The sequence below is a fragment of the Lissotriton helveticus genome, chromosome 9 (genome assembly GCF_964261635.1).
Source record: "Lissotriton helveticus chromosome 9, aLisHel1.1, whole genome shotgun sequence".
Classification (NCBI taxonomy): domain Eukaryota; kingdom Metazoa; phylum Chordata; class Amphibia; order Caudata; family Salamandridae; genus Lissotriton; species Lissotriton helveticus.
The window spans coordinates 604,148,185-604,173,716 of record NC_136070.1 but is presented as its reverse complement, the minus strand read 5'-3'; the positions used below and the strand labels follow the sequence as shown (position 1 = coordinate 604,173,716).

Below are 25,532 nucleotides of genomic sequence, written 5' to 3'. Positions count from 1 at the left end.
ACTCCCCTGCTTGTCCCCATACAACGGAACAACTGGTCCAATACTTACTGGGATTGTCAAGGCTTCAGGGCTTGTATTTAGCTGGGAGATTTTCTGAATTATTTTGGTTCTTTGTTTGGCTAGAGCCTCTCGCTCTTTTTCCTGCAATATCCTTTCCAGAGAGTTCTCATGCAATACTTGTGGAGTCAAAGTTGGGGCATAATTCGGGGCCGTAGGATGTGTCCTACTCGGTCCTTCACCGTAATTCGGTTTCGGGAATAGGCTTCCTGCGCTTAAGGATCTTGGTTCTTCCTCATAAGGAGGTCTGGGGCAGAAGTCTCTCTCACCTGGATATCTTGACTCTTCACTAAAGGGTGGTCTCAAACAAGTATCTCGAGCACCTATAGGTCTCAAACCCTCATTATAAGGAGGTGGGTTCTTCATCAATATTTCCTCCAAATAATCATCATCTGAATCCCCACTGGTCACTAAATGTTTAGTTTTCTCTGTCCTTTTCTCTCCCATTGGTTCTCCTAGTGCCATCATAGGGTACAGTCCTTCTACTATCATGTTCTGTCTCCATTGTTTCATCTTTTTCTCTCTGGTTTCTTGCTTCAATTTTGGATACCATTTGGTTAACCCTTTGTCCATTCGGGGCTTATCTCTCTCAAAAGCCTCAATCTCCCATTCCTCTAAAGCTTCGTACTGGGTCAATCTAGGTCTGGGATGTAAGTCATTTATTCGGGTTCTCAAATTAAAAAGAATCCTGCCATTAAATGTACCTTCCAATGGGAAAGCCAAAATCCCGTCATCCTTTGTGTACTCCGCCCAATTTTCCAACCATACACACGAGTGGTACCCTTTATCAAACATCCTGAAAGATGCGGGAGTATAAGGTGGCGGAATAACAACATCTTCTCTAGTTTTGATAGGTTTGTCCTTTTTGAAATTATTCTTCACCTTGTTTACTAAAGTCATTTTTCTCTTGTTTCCATACATAATGCTGGTGTTATGCCCTTTCCAATGATCCTTTCCAAAGCCTAGATATCTTGGATCCGGTCTAGTCTCTGGCATATACGTGTGCCACATACAATTTCCTGCGAGCGACTTAGTTTACAAAATCACTCCCAATCCAAATGCGTCTTTTATTTTTGTGCCTCCAATCAAATGAGCGATTTCAAATACCCTCGACCAATGGGTGCGCGGCCTTTTCGCGAGACAGGTTCTCAAGCTTCGGCACTCACCCCTCCTTTACAATTCCAGCTCCGTTACACACCCGCTGTTTCTACCAATACCAGCGCTGCACAGAGTGACGTCAGCGCAGCTCCGCAACTGACTCCCTTCTTCCCAAGGTAACGGAAACTTAATTTCTCTCTTAAAGTGCAAGTGCTTTAGTTAATTAACAACGAAAACACATTCGCCACTGTACTCGAGTGTCTAGAAAGGAAAGATACGTTGTACTGCAAGTAAACCTCTTCTGTCTACTTTTCATACACTACGGATAGATCTCTTCCGCCTACCCTTCACTCAAGCATTGGAGAACCTGCTACTTCTTTTGACTCATCCACTTCTTTTCGGGATATATACTAAGTCTAAAGTTTCACTAGCGAACCCTTTTGCTATCACTCAAGCTTAGACGAACCTGCTACTCCTTCCGTGTGACCCTTACTAGGTTATATCACAATAGAAGTTTTGCCAGCAAACTCTTCGCTACTCTTTATTCACACCTACATTCAGAAAAAACCCTAATTAGTGCTTCCAGTTCTGCCTAACCTGCACCAATTTTCCTTGAGCCAATGACCTCACCACGGCGTGGATTCTCCTCACCACCCGCTATTCAATTCCCCGGGGATTCCAGACAAACATATAACAATCACTAACGAATGGATTAGTACATATATCAATATAGCAGCAAGAAAAACAATTTAAAACATTTCATAATTTTTCAAAGCAATAATAACATTTCACGTGATTGATCAATCCAGCAGCAATAAATGTTCACAGTTTAGCAGCAAATAATCTTTTTAGCAGCATCCAACCTACCTATCTTAACTAGTCCTACCTAACTTTAACTAGTCCCTAACCATAGCTCTGCTACCAGAAAATTACTGATAGAGCGCGCAGGTCACCCGACCAACAATTTTACCACATACTTATCGGGCCCATAAACTACAATTTACCATATTTATTAATCGGGCGACCATACACTCTACTACCAGTAACCCTTGTTCCTTCCTATTAATTCCTACTGTACCCGACTTACCAATCCACCGTTACGGGTACCTATGATCACAATGGATCAGGGAGCTAGCTGTAAAAGAAAGGCAGACACCAAAGGTATTTGTCTATATTTGCACTCAGATAATAACCAGAGACACACATTTTCTTTAAAATCTTTATCTAGATTTCATCAGTTTCATTAAACATTAGGTTTACAGCCAATAAACTGTCAATAACTAAGATTATAAAAAGCACATATCCATATAAGAAAAAGCACATATCCATATAAGAAATAAATCAAGCCAACCAATTATGAGTCTGAAGGAGGGTACACATCTATATTTCAGGAACCGTATCGAGAATTGTACTTAAGGAAGGGAAAAATAGGAACATGCTAGATAACAGCAATAATGTATGAGCTTTTCATTTAGTAGTTTGCGGAGAAAGCATGGAAAATCAATATATGCAAAGGTATGTCTTTATTAAAGCAAAGACAGAAAAATAGAAGGTGCAGAATAAAGCTTCAGCACTATATTTACCTAGTATGGTGTGAAGACCAACCCTGGCCACGGGTCAGTTAAGGACGGGAGAAACCCCAAGGAAGGACAGTCATCTGTAGGACAGCAGGTGCAGAGTGGACACCCCAGGACAGGACAGGAAACCCAGATTAGAATCAGTACAGGACCACCAAGGTAAGACCAGCACCCGCAGTTCGGAAGAAACGCCTGCGCTCCACCCTCTCTACAGCTATCAGTCAGAACCCCGATTGGGTTATCGATTTCACCAGCAAAGTGCTCCGCCAGCACTTAAGGTTTCTCAACAAAACAATCTGAGTCTATGGGAATTTCGGACAGAGTGCTCCGCAGCCCTCTGTATCGGTCACCTATTGAGTGCGTTGGGTAAGTGACAGGTCAGCTATTCGGACAAGTCGGACAATTTCTCTAGCTAAACCTAGGCTAGTTATACTGTTTTCGGGTCAGTGTACCACCCCCCAAATGTTGCAAGTATAAGAATCCCCAATTTCGATTGGTCCCCAAGTAGGATAGGTCAACACACCAATCATATTTCATTTCTATAAGCCTGCATTTACATGATCTGGGACCGCCTATTGAATTTGGGGTTCCCATGACCTAACTTTCTACTTTACAATAGAGTATCTATGAATTATGATACATTTAGAACAGTTCAGCTTCTTCTGCTAGGCGAAGGTGCATCTTCCCAGGCACATCTTGCCTGGGACCTTGTGTTGGCACCGCTTCAATGTCACCGGCAGAAGACTGTCATGCGCAGAAAGGCTGTTCAATATGGAATCACGAGTGTTCCTCAGACCCCCAAGAACGCGGTACATGAAAAGTAAGCGAAAACAATTTAGAAATACAGAAAAAATGAATACACTGTATACCATGAATAACTACTCTATACCCCTTATTTTATAATAACTATAGCATTTAGGATTAATGCAGAACAAACAACTTTGCAAAAGCAGCTTGGCAAGCACGGAGCATATGAGAAGACAAAGCGGCCATATTAGCTGTATTGCGCATGAGCAAACATTTCCCACCAGAACTGCAAGTACGTCACGTGAGTGTGACTAACGCATGCGCAGACTAACTTCCCGCCAAGCAGCGGCCATTTTTAGAGGCAAACTTTGTTAAGGTTAATAAACACAGAAGCAAGCATCTCTCAGATACCCCAGATGTCAGAATAAAAGGGAAGTTAGTAAGACAAACATGTTGGGTTATTCTATTTGAGGTTCATGAGTTCAAGCAATTCGCGTAACGTGCGAATCCTTGCTCCATCAGAACCAAGGGTGGATAAGTAAGTCTGCTGCTGCTGAGACCGTAATAACAATAGTGCACCACCGTGAAGGTTTCATTTCTAAAACTTAATGCATAATACTATTCCAAGTCTTAGATGAACTTTATCCGTTTCCTCCTTGATAATGGAATCTGTAATCTTTTCCAGAGCATTTTCAACTCCTAGATCTTAAGTTGTTAGGTTCAGACTTTGTACCTTTCAGATACATTGGACTTAATATCACTTAATCTATTAAAGTGAGACTGTTTCAAATGAAACGTAGGTCCATGCGTTAAGTCACAACCTAACATCACAGTTTTCTGGTAGCACACACCTATTGGGGACGTGCTGAAAGGAATGCATTTTGCCTATTGCTTCCCATTTGCTTTGTGTTTTTTCACTCACATTTGCTTGCTTTGTGTTCACTGCCTTTATTTGTTTTAGCTCGTCCAGTTTGATTTTTGCCCTTCCATGGAGTATAGCTTTTTTACCATCTCTCCGATTCGTTCCTTTTATGCTACCACCGTTGTCTGCTTTTTGGGAACTATATTTTTTATCTTTTTCCATGAAGCACTTTGTGAGAGTGCATGTGGTTTTTTTTTTTTGGTGTTTTTTTTCCAGTTGTCTCCCTTGTGTGAATCTCTTCCAACCTCCAGTGCTCCCAAGTTATTTCCTCTCTTGACATGCAATCCCCGTGCTCCACATTGTTGTCTCTCAACTGAGTTCCCCACTCTTCTTCCTTCCTTGCTGGTTCGCCCTCTACACTCTCCCCACCCTTATGTTTCTATCCCTAGCTCCACTTTCATCTCTTACTGGTGTGCTGTACCCTAACACCCTGAAACTAGGACCTGCTCAGTCACCATATCTGCGTTGACGCTGTTGCTTTTTCCCTGCCCACCCTCCCTTTGCTGATGCTTTTTCCTTGCCCACCCTCCCTCTGTTGCTTTTCCCTGCCCACCGTCTCTCTGTTGCCACTGTTGCTTTTTCCCGGCCCAACCTGCGTCTGCTGCCACATTTGCTTTCAGATCTCCCGCCCTCCCTCCATTGACATTGTTGCTTTTCCCTGGCCACGCTTCTCCTCCTTCCATTGCTTTTGTTCCCTAATGCCTGCCCACACTGCCTCCTTGGGCACTTAGTAATCTGTTGGCACCTCTCCCTCCCTCTGTTGCTGCTTAGTGAACTGTTGCCACTCAGTGCCTATAGCCACACTGCCTACTTTTTTTTTTTTTTTTTTTTTTTTTTTTTTTTTTTTTACACCCATCCTCTGTTCGTTGCCTTTGTTACTTAGTGCCCACCCAAGCTTTGTTCCCCTTATTGTTTACCCCCACCCACCCTCTGTTGCTGCTTCTCTCCCTGCCAACGGTCAACTTTATTGCTCTTTCCCCATTGCTGCCTTCTGTGCGGCTCGCCCAATTTCCTTTGCCCTTATTTTCCATGCTTTAATTTTTTGGGGGGTGGGGCGAAATTGGTTTTGCCAATAGGTCTCAAAGGCGAGACCTATTGTATTTGCCAATGCTTGCTATATTAAATGTTTTTGCATTCACCTGGTATTTACCTTTCTATGTTGTTCTAATCAGTGAATCTTTATATTTATGTCGACATTTGTCTCTTGCGGGCAAGATCTGTACTCTGTTTCTGTCCCTCCGCACCCCACCATCTACTCCCTACTCTTTTAATAAGGCTGGTAGGGGGGGGGGGTCATTGTGTAGGGGTAGTTCCTACCCTCCTGTCCCTTGTCTCACCCATAGCCCCTCAGGGACTCTGACTGATGTGCTGTGGACTGCTGAACCAGAGCTTCGTCCCTGGAGTACTTGTCTCAGCCACCGGCTCTCAGTACTGCAATTAATTTCATAAAATAACGGGCCCCGGCACAACAACGCCGAGCAGCGCCGCATGTGCTTTAACCAAAGTGCGTGGTGTCTGGTGAACCTAAGGGGTTTAGACCTGAGGTCTCTTAAGACCAAGACAGCAGGGAGCAGTGCGCATGCTGCCTGCCACTCCAGGTAAACTTTAACTACATGGTGCATAATTACAAGCGCTCGTGTGCTTGACAGCAGAGGAGGCTTATTATGCGTGACTTTCCATTTCATGCGGTGTTGCGGACCACCGCACTGAAATGCGTTAGTATCACGCCTGATGCGTGATACTTGGCAGGACTGCCCCTTAACATCCTTCTACCTGCGTCGAAAGGCATAGAGGTGGAACAAGCTCTGAGACAGTGAAAGTAGAAGTAAATCTTCGAGAGCTGTATTTACTTTCTGTTCCTGGCAGGCGTTTGCAGCCTCCGAGCCAGCTGCAGCAAGAACAAAGTCAGAGGTGCCAAGGGCTAGCTGGGGTAGCGGATGGTGCTCATGGCAACCCATAATTCATGTCCATATTTCCGCTTCCGCTCCTGCCCTCTCCCCCACCCCCACAGTTGCTCGACTGTATCATGGCATTCTACGTTTTTAATATTTTCCTCTGTTTTCTGCTGCTAAGCTACAAGTATGTAGGAGTACAATGTATTGATTGTCAAGGAAGTGCGATCATATTTCCAATCTGAGTGTGGGATGGTTGCTTGGTTACACAGATCAGTATGAGTGTGTTTCACATTATTTAGAAGGGCGTACACTGGTATTCTTTGGAATCAACATCCGGTTTTGCTTTATGCTATCAAGTTTTAATGGTTTTAGAGAGAATTAAAAATATGAAATACTATTTTGTTGAAAAATAATCCGGATTTGTATTAATAGATTTTTGGTTTAGATTTTCTTATAATTTGTATTGACATGCGTGAATTTGTTTATATATTTATTCTGAGCTTGTAAAGCGCCTGGTTACACTAATCAGTGTGTCCCCGCGCTGAAAGTGGTCAGAGAGATCCCTAATACAGCCAAGAAAAAGCAGTTCAATATTTAGGGAACAGATATGTTTTAAGTTCCTTGCGGAAATTTTTTTCGGACGGCTCCATCCGGAGTCTCAGAGGAAGAGTGTTCCAACTCCATGCTGCCAGAAGACGGAAGGATCTTCCGCCCATCCTGGCCCTGCAGGTCTTCGGGATACACATTAGCCCAGTGCCCTCCGACCGGAGGGACCTAGTTGGGTTATACAATGTGAGCAAGTTCCTTAGGAAACTAGGGCCCTTACCATGGGCGATCCGATGGCCTATACACAGGATTTTAAACTGGACACGCTCTTTGATTGGAAGCCAATGGAGCGTCCCCAGTGCCTTTTTGGTGGAAGATCTTTTTGGCAAAGATAACACTAGGCGTGCAGCAGCATTTTGGATACCTTGCAGACGTTGAATACATTTTACGTTAGCTCCCAGATATAAGGCATTCCCATAGTCCAGTCTGGAAGTCACCAGGGCATGGACCAGGGCCCTTCTTGCTGACACTGGGAGCAGGTTGAGTGTCTTTCTCAGACAGCGGAGAATGCCGAAGCAAGTACCAGCTACACGTCTAGTGTGATGCTCAAAAGATAATTTTGAGTCCATCCAGATACCCAGATTCTTAACCTGTTCTTTGGGTTGAGGTAAGGGGCCCAGGGACTGGGGCCACCATGCGAACGTCCAAACAGACGGAGACTTGCCTACGATCAGCACCTCCGTCTTGTCTCCATTTAATCTGAGACAGTTGTTTGACATCCAGTTGGCCAGGTCTTGCAAGCAGGATGTGAACTGACTGGCTGCCTGCTCAGCTGGCTGAGAAAGAGCTACAACCAGCTGAGTATCATCCGCGTAAGACACCACAACAACCCCATGTTTCTCCGCGATAGATGCCACTGGGGCAACATAGAGGTTGAATAAAGTGGGACTTAGGCTCGAGCCTTGGGGAGCTCCTTGGCTCAGGGCGATAGCTCTGGACCTATGGGGCCCCTGCTCCACACAGAAGCTGCGACCATGGAGAAAGGACTTCAGCCAATGCCACGCTTTGCCAACAACTCCTCCCTCTCTAAGGCGTTGAAGCAGAGTGTGATGGGCCACGGTGTCAAACGCGGCACTGAGATCTAAGAGAATCAGTGCCGCAGTTTGACCTTCATCCGCATGCTTCCTGAGCATCTCCGTGGAGTAGAGGAGAGTGGACTCCGTGGAATGGAGAGCACGGAAGCCAGCCTGGGTGGGATGGTAAAGTTGTTGGGTTTCAATGTGGGCCGTAAGTTGTTGATTCGCCATTTTTTCCGCTATTTTGGCGATATAAGGGAGAAGTGAAATAGGCCGTAAATTGCTCATTTGAGCGATGTTAATCTGTGGTTTCTTCTTAAGTGGAATTACCACAGCCTGTTTCCATGTCGTTGGGACCGTGCCAGAATCAAATGACAGTGTCAGGAGATGCTTGACATACGGCGCTAATGTCTCCATATTGCTTCTCAGAATTTTGGCGGTTGCCGGATCTCTAGGAGAGCCTGATTTTATACTTCCAGCCACCTTTTTTAGCTCAGCAATATCAGGGGTCAGAAAAGCACACAGCTTATCTGTGGCTGAAAGTCCCTCATCCAGCAGGGTTTGGTCACAAGAACCAGCCCTAGCTGTGTTGGGGAAGGCGGCATATATATCCTGTACCTTTTTATGAAAGTAGTCGGCTATCTGATTGCAAGATTGCACCGAGGTAGCTGCTCTTTCTTCCAGGCAGGCCAGAGATGAATTTGTATGTTTTTGTTTGTTTTTTTTGGTATACTTTCGAGAGGCACTTTGAAGCTAGGTTTTTCCTGATGTGTCTGCAAAAAAATGAAATCAATAGACTATAAAAGTTAAATGCCTTCCGACAGAATTACATGAGTTTTGATGCTTCATAATCTTTAATTGTATGATTCTACTTGACGAAGGGACTTTGTGCTCTCTTCGAGATGCTTCTGGACTCCAAGTTGGCAAAGTAATTTGTCAAATTCACTAAACTGTTCTTTTCTCATTTTTCTCTAAATCCTATATAGCTGTCGAATTCTCTAAGCCAACTTTTCATGTTTTTTTCTTCATTTTACAGCTGCACAACGCAGAGCCCGGAGCATGGCGCCGCCCAAAGCAGATCCACATCAGCTTTTTGATGACACAAGTTCCAGTTTTGTAAGTCAGGGTGGCGCGACTGGGCCCAGCCACCCTGGACAGTCCTTCTTCTCAGATCCCATGTCTAACCTTGCCTTGGCATATGGCAGCAGCCTTGCCGTCCAGGGCAAGGAAATGATGGACCAAAACGTAAGTTAAACTTTATTGTGCTTGAATGCATTTTTTTATTTACTAATTTTGCTTGGCCTTTGAATTAAAGGCTCTTTCTTCAAAAAGACCTTCTCGTGGCTGCCGGTCAACACTGAAAAGTTAGGAGAGCCGTGTGCTTCATATCTGTGGGTAACATTAAAGTGTAAATTGCAGTGGATGCCTTATGTATAGATGTTTTGAGTTTTGACAAGTGGATTCTGCCTCTTGGTTTAACCTCCCACCCAAGGAAATGCTACATTGGTAGCATCAGATCAAGCCCTGGGTCTTAACAGATGTGATGACTAAGCCGAAACCAAAATGGGACTGAATTAATCCCACATTCATGCTAATGGTGTTTGAATATCAATTAGTGTGTTTTCGAATGCTAGTCCCAATGAGTGATTAAGTCTTCATACTAGTGTTTTAGAGTACTGCTCGTTGTGTCTCCAGCAATTATCATTTGGGACTTGTTTCCAGTAAAGTTGGCTCTCAGTGCAAGCCCCGCGTGTAAGCAGCATTTTGAGATGATTACTTCCCTGCTTTGTGCAAAGTAGTTTCTTTATAGTTTATTCAAAAACGTTGGAAAGATATCTGTGCATCTCCACTCATTATGCAGTATATCACATAGTGTGCTCAACAGTTGGCGTTCCTTTATGCTTTTTTTATTTTTTTTATTTTTTAAAAGATGTTTATTGAGCAACCAAATAAGGGTTACAAGGATGGGCCTACAACCACACGGGCTGGCCGCTAAAATCAAGGCACATTGTAAAAAGCATATGGTCACTCCCGTGGTCAGGTACAAATCAGATACCACATGTCACTTGAAATATAAAACCGGATACAGCAATTTTCTGTTATATACACACCGAAAAACATTAAACTACAAAAAAGGCGAAAGCATACTAATCAAAGTCAGCCCAGAAGGCGGAGGGGAAACCCACCAATCAGGAAAACAAAATCACAATCGATGGGACTCGGCAAGGTGGGGGTGGGGGGGGACAGGGGGGAGGACAGGCAAATCATAGAACAGCATGAGAAATTTCGGGAACACCAGCCTAGGGAGATAAGGTAACATCGGGTGCGTCAACCAATGGAGGAGTACAAATATTCCCACGATATTCGTTCCACTGACCCCAAACCTTCGTCCACGCCCTGGGTCTGCCCCTAGCTATATAGACGGTCTTCTTGCGGAACATGGACCAGTCCATGTTGTCCTCCCATACCGAGACGTCGGGAGGTCTAGATGCGCCCCAGAGTTGCGCAATGTCCCGCTTTGCAACCATGTATCCCAAGGTCGCCCATCTGGTCTGGGCCACAGAATAGTCGGTGGGTTCCCACACATTCAACAGGCATCGTCGGGCCTCAGGCCGTAGGTCAATTCCAGTCACAACAGTCATCACCGCAAGCACAGCAGTCCAGTAAGCCGCCACCCCCGGGCACTCCCAAATAATATGAAGAAATGTAGCACTCATCCCACATCCACGCTTGCAGAGACCATCCGGGGAAAAACCCATCACAACCAGACGCGGACCAGTAACAAACACCCGGTGGAGGATCTTAAGCTGAACCAGACGGAGACGGGCAGGGATGGCGACCTCTTTCGGAGAAGATAGCGCCGATTGCCAATCCTCGTCATCTAATTCCAGCCCGTCACCGACCCAAACCTCCCTAAGTCGGACAAGTAAATCAGCGCGATTATTAATCAGCTTCTTGTAAATCAGGGAGATAGTGCTATCGGGAAGGTGGCCATCCAGAATGCGATCCTCGAGAGGGGAGGACTCGGGAAGGGTCGCACCAGGAGTCAGAACAGAGGCCAGGGCATGTCGGACCTGCAGATATCGAAAAAATTCCCTATCACTCAAGTCATATTCGGTCCGAAGGGCCTCGAAGGACTTCACTCTGCCATTCACACACACATCACCCACTCTACATATTCCAATCATATCCCAACGGTCAAAGCCCTTAGTAGTCCAGAGACATCCCAAACGCTCGGAAGCATAAAGCGGAGTCGCCAGTGTCAGTCGATTCTCCCAGCCCAGACTCACATTCGCGGCACGCCACACACTGACTGCAATCCTGGACGGACCCGTAAGATGGCGCCCAGCCGACCTGGAATAAAGCGCTCTATTAAAATCCCCTCCCGGCAGCTGGAGTCTATCCATTTCAAAGGCCGGATCCCGACCCGGGGAATACATTGCGTGGTTAATGGCAGACAGCTGGGTAGCCCAATAATATCTCTTGATATCAGGGAGCGCCATGCCCCCGTCATTCCAAGGGATGGTGAGTTTCGCAAGGGCGATACGTGGACGCCCGTCCCAAATCAGTTGCCTCTGGAGACTCTCAATCTCTCGGAAATAGGTAGCGGGGACGTCATCGTAGGAATTTTGAAGTGCGTATAGGAATCGCGGCAAGGACATCATTTTGAAAAGGGCAGCTCTGCCCAGAGGAGACAGGGGTAATTTACGCCAGCGAGCCACATCCAGGCGCAGTCTAAGAAGCGGGGGGAGGAGATTACGTTCAAACCGGAGCGAGGAGTCCAGCGTAATAAAGATCCCCAGATACTTGAAGCCAGACTGGACAACCTGGATAGGAAATCTATCCGGCAACGGGGGCAGAACACCCGAGAGAACATACACACAGGACTTAGCCCAATTAATAACCAGACCAGAGTTAGCGCCAAACGAAGTGAGAACGTCAAATAAGACATTTAAAGACTTGCGCGGGGAAGTAAGGTAAAGAAGAATGTCATCCGCGTAAAGCGAGACGCGGTCCTCAAAATCTGGCGACCAACGGATCCCTTTGAGTGAAGGTTCCCATCGAAGCCACGCAGCCAGTGGCTCCAACGCAAGAGCAAAAAGTAGCGGAGACAAGGGGCACCCCTGTCTGGTCCCCCTACCAAGGCAAAAGGGAACAGAAACTCGACCGTTAACCACAACCTGCGCCATGGGTTCGGCGTATAACAGCTTCACCCAACCAATAAACCCCGGGCCGAAACCAAATTTCTCAAGAGCCAAAGATAGGGCCACTCTATCGTATCAAAACCATCGAGGCATCCAGCGAAGCCAAAATGGCCGGCTCCGTCAGAAGCCCCGCCCTCGCAATGGCTCCGTGGAGACGACGCAGATTACGAGCCGTGTTACGATGCGGGATGAATCCGGATTGGTCCGGATGAATCAAGTCGCTAATAACCGTCAGGAGGCGAGTAGCCAAGAGCTTAGCCAGAACCTTGGGCTCAACATTCAACAGGGAAATAGGCCTATAAGACGAACAAAGGTCCCGGGGCTTACCCTCTTTAGGAATAACAACGATCGTAGCCAGACGCTGGTCATATGGGAGAATACCCCGTTCCCGGGACTCCAAAAACATGGTACGAAGATAGGGCGCAACCCTATCAGGACGCAGCTTGTACAACTCAATTGGCAATCCATTTGGGCCCAAAGCCTTGCCCGAACGGAGTGAGCGAATGGCAGTCGCTATTTCGTCCGTAGAGAAAGGAGACTACAAAGAGACCCGATCCAAATCGGAGATACAGGGCAGAGCTATATCACGCAACAAGAGGCGAGAGTCATCCACATCCCGTTCAGACACAGGGGAATAAACCACACGAAAATAGTCCGCAAAACATTCCACTATTCCAACCGGGTCTGTCACTCTCACACCATTCAAAGTCTGAATCACCGGTACCACACGATTCGCCCTCTCCTTCTTGACCAACCACGCAAGCAATTTACCCGCTTTGTCCCCCACATCATACAAACGACCCTGTTGTTCCCGAAACATCATTTTAGCCGCGTCCGTAACCAGAGACCTATAGGCAAATTGCTTCAGACCCAGGGCGTGGAGTTTATCAGGAGTAACAGTCGATTCCAAGTCAGCCTCCAACCCAACAATTTCCCTCTCAAGTTCCACCACCTCCCGATTCCTCGCCCTTTTGGATTCAGCAATAAGGGAAAGGGCCTGCCCACGGATCACTGTCTTAAAGGCCTCCCATAGGGACACCGCAGAGGAGACAGACCCCTCGTTGTCTAGAAAATAATTATCCAGCGACTTAATCAAGAGACCACGGGTCTCGGGGGAGGTTAGGTACCATGGATTGATAGGAGCCACCCGGCCCGCCGCCTCCACCCCCACCTCAAAGCAAAGCCAGAGTGGAGAATGGTCCGAGATGCCCCGGGGGAGGTGTCTAATCTCCCGAACAGCCGACGACTGCGCCGCAGGCATCAGGAAATAATCCAGTCTAGACAGACTCCCATGGGCCCCGGAATGGAAAGTGTATTGAAGCTGAGTAGGGTGCATGAGTCTCCAACAATCCACCAAACCAAAGGTATCCAAAAACCCACCCAGCCATTGTTGGGCCAAAGGAGTGTCCCTAGGGGGGGTGACTATCATGTAGACCGGAGAACACAGAATTAAAGTCACCGGCTAGGAAAAGAATACTATCTGGGAGGCTCAACAACACTCGGCCCAAATCGGAAAAGGTAGAGGTCTGTAGACCGGGGGGCACATAAACGGCAAACAGGGAAAGGGTCCGACCCTCATAGCGTCCCACGAGGACGGCATAGCGCCCCCGATCATCAAGGATCACATCATCAATCGCCAGGGGAAGGGAAGCCCGGACAAGGATGCCCACCCCCCTGGAACCCGTGGTAAACCCTGAATGAGCGACAAGGCGGTAGCCCCACCTGTTCATGGCACGACAAGTATTGCCCACTAGATGTGTCTCCTGCAGAAAGACAATATCGGGAGACAAACGTCGTAGACATCGCAACACCACACCCCGCTTTATACGATCCCCCAGACCATTGACATTCCACGAAATAAACCTCAACCCGCTACCCCCATCCCCCACAGTGATGCCGGAACCCTCCCCCAATGAGCATGACATCGAAAATTCCATTAGCAAGATAGAGTCGCCTTGTAAAAACAAAACACAAACTTCAAACATCCCATCCACCCACCCCCCAACTTCCAAGAAAACACCCCCCACCCTGCACCCCTGCAAGAAGCTAAAAAGCCACCCCAACATGCAGTGTGCCTGTCGCCCAAAAACCCCCATTCTACAAGAAGACCCCGGAGGAGGAAAGGCCCTGTCCCACCCGCCACCCCGATCAAGATAAAGAAAGAGGAGAACACACAGAAAATAGAGGCACTTAGGCATGAAGTCCCGGAAGAAGTTATGTGGCACGGAGACAGGGGCACAGACAATAAGTTCAGCTCTCTACACCACCCTCGGCACCACCCAGGTGTTCGGTGGGCTCAGTCTCAGGAGGTCGGTCCGGCAGAGAGTCCAGCCAGTCATTCACGGAATCAGGCCGATCAAAGAAAAGGGTCCATTCATTGTACTCAACTCGCAGCCTGGTTGGAAAAAGCATAGCGTAGCGCAGTCCCAAGTCCCGGAGACGCTTCTTGACTCCACGGAAGCCCATACGCTGTTTCTGCACCAGTTGAGAGAAGTCCGGGCAGAAGTTCACCGTGGCATTCTCAAAGGCCACCGGGCCCTTCACTCGCGAAGCCTGCAGGATAGCGTCCCGGTCCCTATAGTGAAAGAGTTTCGCAACAATAGGCCTCGGCGGGGCGCCCGGCTTGCCCTGGCCACCCGGAACACGATGGGCACGTTCCACTGCGAAGAATTTACTCAACCCAGACGGAGAGAGGTAGTTCTGTATCAGGTCCTTGACCAGGAGATCAACAGAATGCGGGTCCGAGTTTTCCGGAACGCCAACCACACGCACGTTACAACGATGTGCTCTGTTTTCAAAGTCCTCCAAGCGCCGGGTCATGAAATCGTTCACCCTTCGGAGATTGCCAATCTCCGTCTGTATCTCCGAGACGTCGGCCGTGAGGCTGGATGACTTGAGATCCAATGACTTCACCTTCTCATTGGTTTTAGATAGGTCGGCCCGAATCAAGTTCACATCAATGGCCACAGTGTCGATTTTGTGGGCCAAAGCTTCATACTGCTGGCCTATTGTTTCCTTCATGCCAGAAATGGCGCCCATGATGTCCTGGAAGGACGGCTCCGGCGACGCGTCTACAGTGCAGCCAACTGCACTCGGGCCAGGCAAGGCGGCTCCAGGGGACCCCTTCGAATGGGTGTACCGGTCCATGACATTAGACTGGACCGGACCCCGCGAAGGGGCGTCTTGGTCTTCCGTGTCTCTCGGTCCCCTCTGCCCGCCATGTTGGAGACCGCGTCCCAGGGGACTCACCGACCCGGTGAAAACGGCCGCAGGAGAGCAAGGCGTCGGAGCCAACAAGCAGCGGCGAGGGTACCTCTAGGTGTGAACCAGCCTGGAAGGACACCAAGCTAGCCAAAGGCACAACAGCAGTCTCGCGCCGCTGGACCCAAAAAGGGGCCAGACTCCTCTGCCAGATGTCGCAGTCTGAGGCAGAATCGAAACCGAAACTTAAGAGGGGGACCCACAAGTCGAATCACCCTGCCGCTGTTGTTCAACTCAGACACGGCCACAGGGCGGGCCCCGAAAGTTCGAGTCGTCATATCTTCGGTGTCCCTGGTCCAAATCAAAATCCAAAAACCACCGGAAGATCAGCCCAGTGTCCTCTACACAAATCCTCGTGAAGAATCAGGATATGTTCAGGATATTATGCCGGGAGTGGCGGGGGTCCGGAGAGCGCTGTGCTCACGCGGCCATCACGGATGCCCGCCAAGCTCCTCTCCTTTATGCTTTTAATTCTTCTTTTTTTTTTTTTTTTTTTTTTATAGTGTATTCTTTTCAACCAATTATGTTGACATTTAATAAACAAGCATTTACAATGCAACGGTTTCGCCTTTGGAAATGTTAAAGCTATTTGCAATGTAAATGACAATGCCATTTATTTATCTGTTTTCAAAACCAACACATAAATACAAATGTTGTCATTTACAATGCCAATAGCTCAAACTTTTCCAAAGGCGAAACCGTTGCATTGTAAATGCTTGTTTTAATATCTCATTTAATAAAGTCTGAGGATGTGTTAACGCTAGACCAAACACAAGTGGCTAGAAGCAACATCTGGGTTAAAATTGTAGTCCACAGCACTGTGCACGTTGTGTGTCTTTTGAAAAAGAACTAGATGCTCTCAAAGTGAAGTGAACAAATGACTAATGTGGGCTGATCAACCTCGCCACGCTGCTTGCTGTAGTGGACAGAAGAAAACGCCAATGGCGTTAAGTCCCTATAAGTGTGTGTAATTGTATGCTGGAGTAAAATCAAAAAGATCTTGCTAACGCACATCACTAAATCCCTGAAACAAGGGATCTAGGGAAACTAGAATCCGGGGAGTTAAATCCGAGAGTAAGGAAAGTCCAATATCGCAGCTGTTAATTAACTGGACGTCAAGAGCAGGAGAACCGAGTCCAAGTCAATGGATAAGCGCGAGTTGGGCTATGAAATCAAGCTCATTAACAAGAAGTAAATGCTCCACGGGAGACTTGTTATAAAGCGCATTCTGGTTTTCAGTTTCCTAGGTGCATGGGCGGGGGTGAGATCTTCTGCCTCCAACAAGCTCTCCGCAGCGGTGGTAACATTACCAAACCTGGTATTTTTGCTTAGAAAAAACCCAGATATCTGTATTCTGCAAATATGTGTCATTTTCTCCCAAAAGAAATGTATTAAATTCCAAAAAGAAATTTTCAGTAGTTTGGTTTAAAAAAAATTAGCGAACCAATCGCGTGACAAAAAAAAGTCTGTTAAAGACGTGTGTTAAGAGAACCTAGGTAGACAAGTTGCATAAGAAGCACGCCTTTAAATGTTGACACCGGAGTAGGAAGTTAGAGTTTGCGCAAAAGCCTACATCGGATCGCCCGGGGCAAGGCAGGACAAATTTAAAATAATAATAAAAAAGCAGGATAGGCTTGTTAATTACCGTGTGCGCACACAGTACATAAGGTCGGTTGAATTGAGCGCTAGCCAGTTTGGTAAGCACGCTTCTTCATACTTGTTTGGGGTGATGTGCTTGACCACAACATGGATTTTTCAAGAAGTGCTCAGGAACGGGGAGATCACCTGGGGGGGTGTCCCTTTACCTCGATGCCAATACAATGTATGAAAACGGGGCATGTTTCCTAAACTGGGCTTTGAATCTGCGGGCAGCCCTTTGAGCTGAAGATCTACAGTCATGGGACAATAAACCGGTACAGGCAACTAGACAATGCTCCAGGGAAAGGACTAGATGCGGCGCAGAGAGTCCTTTGAAAAAGACAATGCAGTGAGTGGATTGGCTGCGAGCTGAGGAGGACTACTTCTACAATTTTGCAGGTTTCATCTTCTGGAGAAATGAATCTCTACTGGTGTCTACGAAACTGCTTTGGAAAACTTTGCCTCAGTAACACTGCATGTGTTTCATGTCGGAGGCCCAGAGGTGTTTGCACCAACGCCACACCCCATGCCGCTAGTGTTGCTAACAAGTTTTTCAAAATCCACACTTTCCAAGCTGAGAAAATCAATACAAATTCACCTAAATGCACTCAAAATATATTAACTGTACCCACACAAGGATGATCTTAACTGTTTACCCACGCTCACCCCATGCTCACCGTCATGTTCCAAACTAGCAACGTTAATTGTATTATATACCACAAGAGGGTTGAGGAAACGGGGGAACGACAACCGCAGACAAATGGATGAAGTGTGGCTAAAAACCCCTGTAAGTAACTGAGGCCATACACAATTTTAGTAAGATCGAAAAGATGTTCTACAACATACACAAAGGCGGCAATGGTTGTGTCACTGGCTGCCAGTATTTGTCTATATGAAAAGGAAAGGAGGGAATGAAAGGTAAAGAGTAATTTGAGTAAGAAAGACAGGGAAAAAAAATAAGAAAGGAAAGAAGGCAATAACAAAGTATTACAAGAGCTCCACATTAAACATGATAACGCCTGGTTTTCTTCCTGGGCAAAGTTTATTAAAGAACCACTGGTGAAATTGATTACATAACAAACATGTTAAGAATTGCCAGCTGAAGCATTCACAACAGCACTTGCAGGAGACTGGAAACGACAAAGTGGGGAACGTGGCCTCTGCTCACATCTGGTATAAAGTGCATTGCTGTCAAATGAGACTAAACACAAAGGCGACATCAGAGGGATAAACAAAGGGGGAACAAGTGGCACATTGGCTCGGTTGCGGGTGGGCTCCGTGTGAAAGAGCAAAATGCAGTCAAAGTGAAGTGCTTTGGTGCCCCTGCAAAATGAGAATGAAATGGATGGAGAATGGATGAAGAGAGCTGGCCGAAAGCCCCGTTAAATAAGGACTATTGTTCATCTATGTTTAATATTTTTTGTAATCAAAAGGTCTACAGATCAAATTGCATATTGTTGTAAAAGCTACGCCATAAAACCTATGAAAAATCTGCATCCTCCCGATAATTTCCCACCCATAACCAGGATATTAAGATACACGAATCCAATCTGTCACACACCAATGGGTAAGCAGACTGGCGTATTAACGATCATCATTTTGGCAACATTTAAATTGTTTTACCCTTAATCAATGGCAGGGCATCAGGAGGGGTGTGGGCCGTTCAAGGCGTGCAACTCATGGCGATAGGTTAAACGAGTGAATCAGAGGCAATTTATATGTGGATACTGGTTACAAACCAAGGAAACTAGTAAACTCGCAGAAACTAAACATTTTGACTTTGGGTTTACAGACCACCTACTCCACACCCACCTTTATAGTACTGAGCAAATTGTGAAACCTATTTTTATACTAAACTGACAGCAAGGTGTATGTAAGAGACATAGGACACCTAAACATGCGCATAAACAGAGTGCACGATACATGGGGCAATTCGAACATATGGCATCACAGCCATCGCAAAGAACCACGTACAAATAGTGCTGCACGTAAACAACCAGCCTCACCTTTCCACTGCACCAGCTGTTCTTATCCAGGGGCCCCACCACGCCTATTCAGGGGTTCTGTGTGTTTAAACGATTAAATAAAATTATCAGGCTAACCGACTATACATACATAAAAGGCAAATGTTGCATTTAAATATTTGATATACCGTGTTAATGTAAAGATTTTTGACATGAAGGCTAAAAATAGCAACAATATAGTATGGACGAAGGGCGGCCTCAACTAAAGCAATGGTATGCGCCGACATAAAGAGCAAGAATATGAACGTAGCATCTTTAAAAGATCACGAATTGTACACTTTTATACTTGTTTTTCAGTTCAAACTGAAGAAACTGCTAGTGCCCCAGGATACCAATAGTGATTCTACGAGGACCCACAGAAACCAGATCAAGAACAGATTTAACATACAGATTCAGGCGATCTTAGCCCCACCCTCTATGGGAGATGGGATCATAAGCTTCTCATGCCACCCTTCTCCTTCCAACATTACCCTTGCCCAGTCAACCATATTCTCTCCCTAAAGTAGCCAGGTAATCCCCTCCTTACACATTCGACTCCTTAAATAAACCCCTTATTCCATCCCTCTACGTCCTTAGATCCTTATCTCAGTGCCTCCATTTCTACTCCCATGTCCCCTCCATTTCGCCTTCTTTGTCCTCCATCCCACCTCAAATTGCATTCTCAGGCCTCTCATTTCGCCCCTTCACCCTGGATCGGTCTCCTCGGATATCTCCCCCCCCCGCCCCCTGTATGTGCTTTGTCTTCTTCCCAGGTAATTCGCTCGCCCCCACCCAAAAAACTACCCGAGGATGAAAAGCATTTCTGTGCTGGTCAGCCTTCAGTATAACCAACACCTTACTAATCACATTTCCACATTAACTGGGCCGTATGCAGGCCCCACCCATCGCCTTCTCGCAAACGTCTGCGATCTCAACCTCCGAGAGTCCTTATTTCTCAGCTCTACTACATGATAGTCACGTAACACCGTTTCCACCATCTCATCTTACCATTACCCACGCACTCGGTAACAGTTCACCTATAATTTCCGCGTACTTGCTCCCCGCCCCTTCTTTCCTGCATGAGCATACATCTTCGAGCCCCCCCATCGGGGACCGGCTTACCGCACCTTGGCCGCCGCTTAGGCAGTCCCTGTCTCGCTGCTCTGCTCTTCTCGAACAACTCCTTCCTTCACTTTCAGCTCACAAAATAGCGACTGCTGCACAGAGAGGGGGTAGGATAGCAGTAGCTAGCGGTGACGTAGCCCGCCGGATATGACGTTTCCTTCAATGGCGACGATAGAAAGGGACTTTTTGACCCTGAAAACGAACGCCATGCACATATTTTAGTGTTCCTGACGACCTTTCAAACCAATTTCAGTTAAAGCAGATGTATTTCTAAAAAGATAATAGGATACAGATACTCCTCGATTTGGTACCAAAAACGTATGTTTTTTTCAATGTATGAAATAATCAATGTAAACATGCGCAGAGACAGGAATTTCGAGCACACATGCAAACATTTATTGTTTTTAATATCCCGTTAATTTGAAAAAGGGAACTCAAAGATGGCTGCTCTGTTTTCCATATCTAGTGTAACATTGACACATGGTTCTGACGGGCTTGAATCTCCTCTGTAGGTTATCTTTTCAATTTATAACAGCTGGACTTTATTTAATTCTCTGGCTGGACCGGAGTCAAGGGCTGTGTTGTGTTGAAGACCCTAAGCCCTCACTGGTGTAAAGGACAGACACAGAGACAGCGTGCTGGAAGTAAGCCGGAGGGAGGGTACTTTTGCCCGACTCCTCCTTTATAATCAGGGTCACTTGACTGGAGACGTCTGTTGACGATGGATGTGGGGAGAGTGTATTTTCATTTATTTTTATTTTATGCGTTTTTATATAGCTCGGACTTTACCCGAAGGTGAGAGGAAAACAAGTCAGGTCCCGGGCCGCGCTGTGATTGGCTGACGTCACGGGGGTGTCCCGGGCCGGCAGCCAATCACAGCGCGGCCCGGGAATGACGTCACGGGGGTGTCCCGGGCCGGCAGCCAATCGCAGCGCGGCCCGGGACAAAGGGGCGGGGCTTAAAAAAAGCACCAGAAACGCCCCCGAATCGCGTTTTCGTGAGAAAGCGCGATTGACAGCCTCTGCCTCCCAATGGCTAGCCTCCATTTATGGAGCTAGCCAATTGGAAACAGAGGCTGTCCTAACCTCACTACTAAAAACAAAAGATTTCGACTGGGAGGGGCTTCGCCCCTCGCCAAAAGTCGAAACCTAAAAACACACGGTTAGTCCTGTGCAGTGTTAAAGTTACTGAATAAAATCCTCAGACAGACAAGAGCAAATACAAATCGGCGTCATAGAGACCCAATATTCTGGTACATTAATACTAACATTTTAAGATGCAATATGTGAGCACCGCTGAGGAACAATGAATATAACGTCCCCACCAGAATGCACTGTGTCAATGTACGAAAGAAAGAAAGGAAAGGCTGGAGTGAGCGGAAACAATGGATAGAAACAGAATAAAGGGAAGTGGGGTAGGGGTATCCACGAATGACGGCAATCAGGCAGGCCCGATAGGCGCATATCTGAGAGATGCATTATTTGAGTGAGAGTGCTCTTGTCAACTCAAAGCACTGTGTCGATGTATACTATTCATGGTGGTTCGGCTTATGTAGATATTTATCAAAGGAATTCCACCTGTGTCTCCTGCTGGTTATGTTATGCTTTCAATTCTAGGTGCTATATTACAGTTCCCTTTTTATGGGTCATCAGCTCCTCCAGGAAATGGATGTCCACATTGTAGACATGTTTACCAAAAGAATGCTGTGTGGCGGCCTGTAGCCCTTATGTCTCTGCTTGGCTTTTCACTCACTGACTCACTCACTCACTCTCTTACACTTTCACTCTCTTTCGTGCTCCAGATTGATCGGTTTATCCCAGTGAGCAAGCTGAAGTACTACTTTGCTGTGGATACGGTCTACGTGGGGAAGAAGCTGGGACTGCTTGTGTTTCCCTACATGCATCAGGTAAAGTTCCACTTTGTCTTTGTATTACTAAACCACTTGGCATTTACCTGCAGGGACCTGGGGATAAGAATCCTGGAACCCATTGGACTTACTGTTCCGTAATGACCTTCTCCAGCCTATTACGGTGTACCTGATGAATGGTGTGCAGATGTACAAAGTGATCGACCTGTAGGTGTTGTCTCCAATGTCTGGATCTCTGACTAATTACCATATGGTCTGAGTGCATGAACCATAGGAGCTGCACTCTACTGCAGGCATGCAATCCGAAGGCCACAATGACTTGTAAAGTGACTTACCTATGATCAGCGCTTTACTATTCTGGTCATTGTAACAATGGTCCTTGTTTTTCCTCCTGAGCTTCAACTTTTCTGCCTAGGTATAATCATGAAGTAAACTGCATCCCTTCCTGTCTCTTGCCATAGTAAGGCTTTGCACTCTAGCCAGGGCCACTAGAATTATTCAGCCGTGCAGACCAAATTTCATCATAGGGTTGACTAAGTTGTCTGGCAATTAAAAGTCGAATTATGTGGCATAAAGCAGGCCATTCTTTGGCAGTATTGCTTCATTGCTTTGTCATTTTAACCCATTACTAATGTCTGGGCAAAGGTTCAAGTTAGTAGTATCAGTTTAACACCCGAGCACTTGAATCAGCAACTGTAAACTCATCAGTCTACCTTTGCAAGGGTCCTGCTAGTGTATGGCACCCCTTGTGGCCCTTTTGTTTAGAAATGTATTTTTTTTTGTTTTCTAATCTACATATTCTGCTGCAGAGAGTGGATTATGTGGTAAGTGTGGTAAATTAATAATTATGCAGAAAACTCTACAGCCGCAAAACTGCCTACTTGTTGTGGCCCTAACTAAAGCGAGAGGTCTTCCTACCACAGATAACAGGGCACTGTTTGGCTGTTTTGCAAGCATTACTGCCAAGGTCACATTATACATTGCTACTATTTAAGAGGGACCTTCAGCGGAGACACACATTTGTAATGTTTATAGCACACTGTGTTAATAAAGACCTGATAAAACCTCACCACTCAGTCTGCAAGACTGATCTATCCTTCCCACGGTGAGGCCACCTGCGTTGGGAATAGGTAAATCTTTGATCAGGTATGCACTCTCCTTCATCGTGGCAGGTTCTGACATTTCCAAACCATGCTCTTTCATAAATGAAAATCTTAGTTCTTGATCATGTGCCAATAGAAACTTGACCATGTGATTTCTTGTGACAAAAGTGTTCCATGCGTGTGACTAGATGCATTTGTGTCTGCATGGGCCACAATCTCTGTACATGACTGAGTGAGTGGAAAGGAAATACCCGTATCAGAATGGTCTCTGATATGGCTACTTCCTGTTTCCATGCGATATAAATCATGGTTAGTCTTTGTCTTTTGCTGTAAAGTAGTGTCTTTGGTTGTTACTGGCTCGCATTTATGTGCCACAGGGTTTGTTGTTGAAATACCTTTATCTTCTTTTGACAGGACTGGGAAGTGCAATACCAACAGGACACACCAGTGGCCCCACGGTTTGATATAAATGCCCCCGACCTCTATATTCCAGGTAATTTCCCCTCTGACATGCAACTGTTATGCTCACATGAACATATTAAAAACTGTTCTTTGTTTTATTATATTTAATGATTTTTATTATTAAACAACATATAAAGAATACATCACAGTCGGATCCAAATTAGCATTTTTAAAAGTGTGGGGTGGGGGACAAAAGCTGCTTAAGAGCCCAGTACAACCAGGACGAAGCCGTGCAGCAAACTTTAAATGTTTTTTATAAACTCACACAGCGGGATTTAGTTTTTTTTAAAAAAAATAAAGCATGGACCCCCCCTCGCCATGGTGAGATTTCTCCCATAGTGTGGAGTGTCCTTTTGTAGTTTTCACTGTGCCTTACCACCAGGTTTTACCTGGCAGTGATGGGCCGTAAACACTAGCCATTTGTTTACCCACTCTAAATAGGGTGGGTGGACACATGGCGAAACCTCAGACAACCCTTACTCAGTCGGGCAGTCTGAGTTGCTTATCTGCGGCGGAGACTGAGTAGTCTCTGCCATTGACATACTGAAGTTCCACCTACTCTAAATGATTAAGACAGACCTTTGGTTTTCCGGAGAGGGTACACCGTTGCATTTGCCGTCCTGTAGTCTTGAGTGCCAGTACCTGAAGTTCCATAGCAAAAAAGCCAATGGCCTTATTAACTCCCTTCATCATGTATAGAATACATTTGTTGCCATGATTGGCGCATGCAGTATAACATATCCAAACCAAAACAAATCTTATTATTTTTCTAAAGGCGCTTTCTGCAGAAGGATCCTTCTTTCACATGCAACTTGACAACTACTGAAGCATCGGTTTCCCAATGCACAATTTTTTTGTTTACTCTTTTATTTATCATATTTGCATCCTAAAATCCCTTTCTATGTTCACGTCCATTTTTGAATCGTCTTTCTGCAGGTGATCCCTTGCCTACTGTCAAAGAACACAGAACATGGCCTAGAATTATCATATTTGGCCCATCTTATTTAGATTTCTGGATGTTCTGACTACAGCCGCAGAATATATAGAAAATATTTTCGATTGCTTTAGACGTTTTCATGGATAGTATTTATGACTCCATGAGTTAAATACCGTCCACCACACAGAGCCGTAGATGTTCAAGTCAAAAGTTTAAAGTAGGGACAACTCAGCCTTCCATTCTTCTGAGGTAAGTATATTAAATACCTGAAACTGGGTCATAGTAACATTCTATTTACTGTGTTGAAAAATGACAGCAGTGCGATCTCTAGAGCCATGAAGAAATCACATGTATTATTATTAAGGCTTATATTTAACAAGATATAGAGAGCAAAGGGATTTTTATCCACTCAAGTGGACGGAAGGGTACTCCCAGTCCCCTGGTTTACTAGTTCTATAACAAATAGGAGGAGTACCACCAGAAATCAGGCTATACAGCCAGTATCAGTGGAATGAGACCGTGATTTATAAGAAGAAGTCCTTCTTTGTTTTTTAAGGAACCCCTCACTCACCGACCTGGTCGGTGACATGCTTCATCATCGGGGCCACCTTGACAGCCGAGTGCCGTCAAGGTGTGCTGCGACACCTGAAAATACAGTGGAGCGGGTATGTGGGTGATGAATGTGAAAAAAAGGTCAGTGGGTTAAAAATTGTCCTGGTATGACTTAATATTATTTATTGTGAGGCTACTGGACAATGTTAAAAATAGTGTGTGTAGATACAGTCAAGGCGTTAATTAGACCTAATGTATCTGAATTTATGTGATAGGTCTACATGTTTCAAACCATTGGTGGGAGTTACCGGTTTTTCTTCAGGACCATAAAAAGAAAGGAGTTGGGTGGTCAGGGTACACTAACGCCCTGCCATACCTGCAACCCTCTCAACACCCAATTTAGCAATTTGCATAAATGGGTAAAAAAACTTGCAACCAGGTATGGTTACAGAAAATGGCAA

At 45.9% G+C, this 25,532-nt stretch overlaps 1 protein-coding gene across 1 annotated transcript in view; it reads left to right on the top strand.

Annotated features, from left to right (window-relative positions):
• YIF1B (Yip1 interacting factor homolog B, membrane trafficking protein) overlaps nt 1–25,532 on the top strand; it is an 83,514-nt gene that overhangs the window by 30,143 nt on the left and 27,839 nt on the right. Inside the window, exons 2-4 of the mRNA XM_078660630.1 lie at nt 8,955–9,163; nt 21,952–22,056; nt 23,535–23,613. Coding sequence (XP_078516756.1) covers nt 8,955–9,163; nt 21,952–22,056; nt 23,535–23,613 — 393 coding nt within the window. The remainder of the gene's footprint in view (nt 1–8,954; nt 9,164–21,951; nt 22,057–23,534; nt 23,614–25,532) is intronic.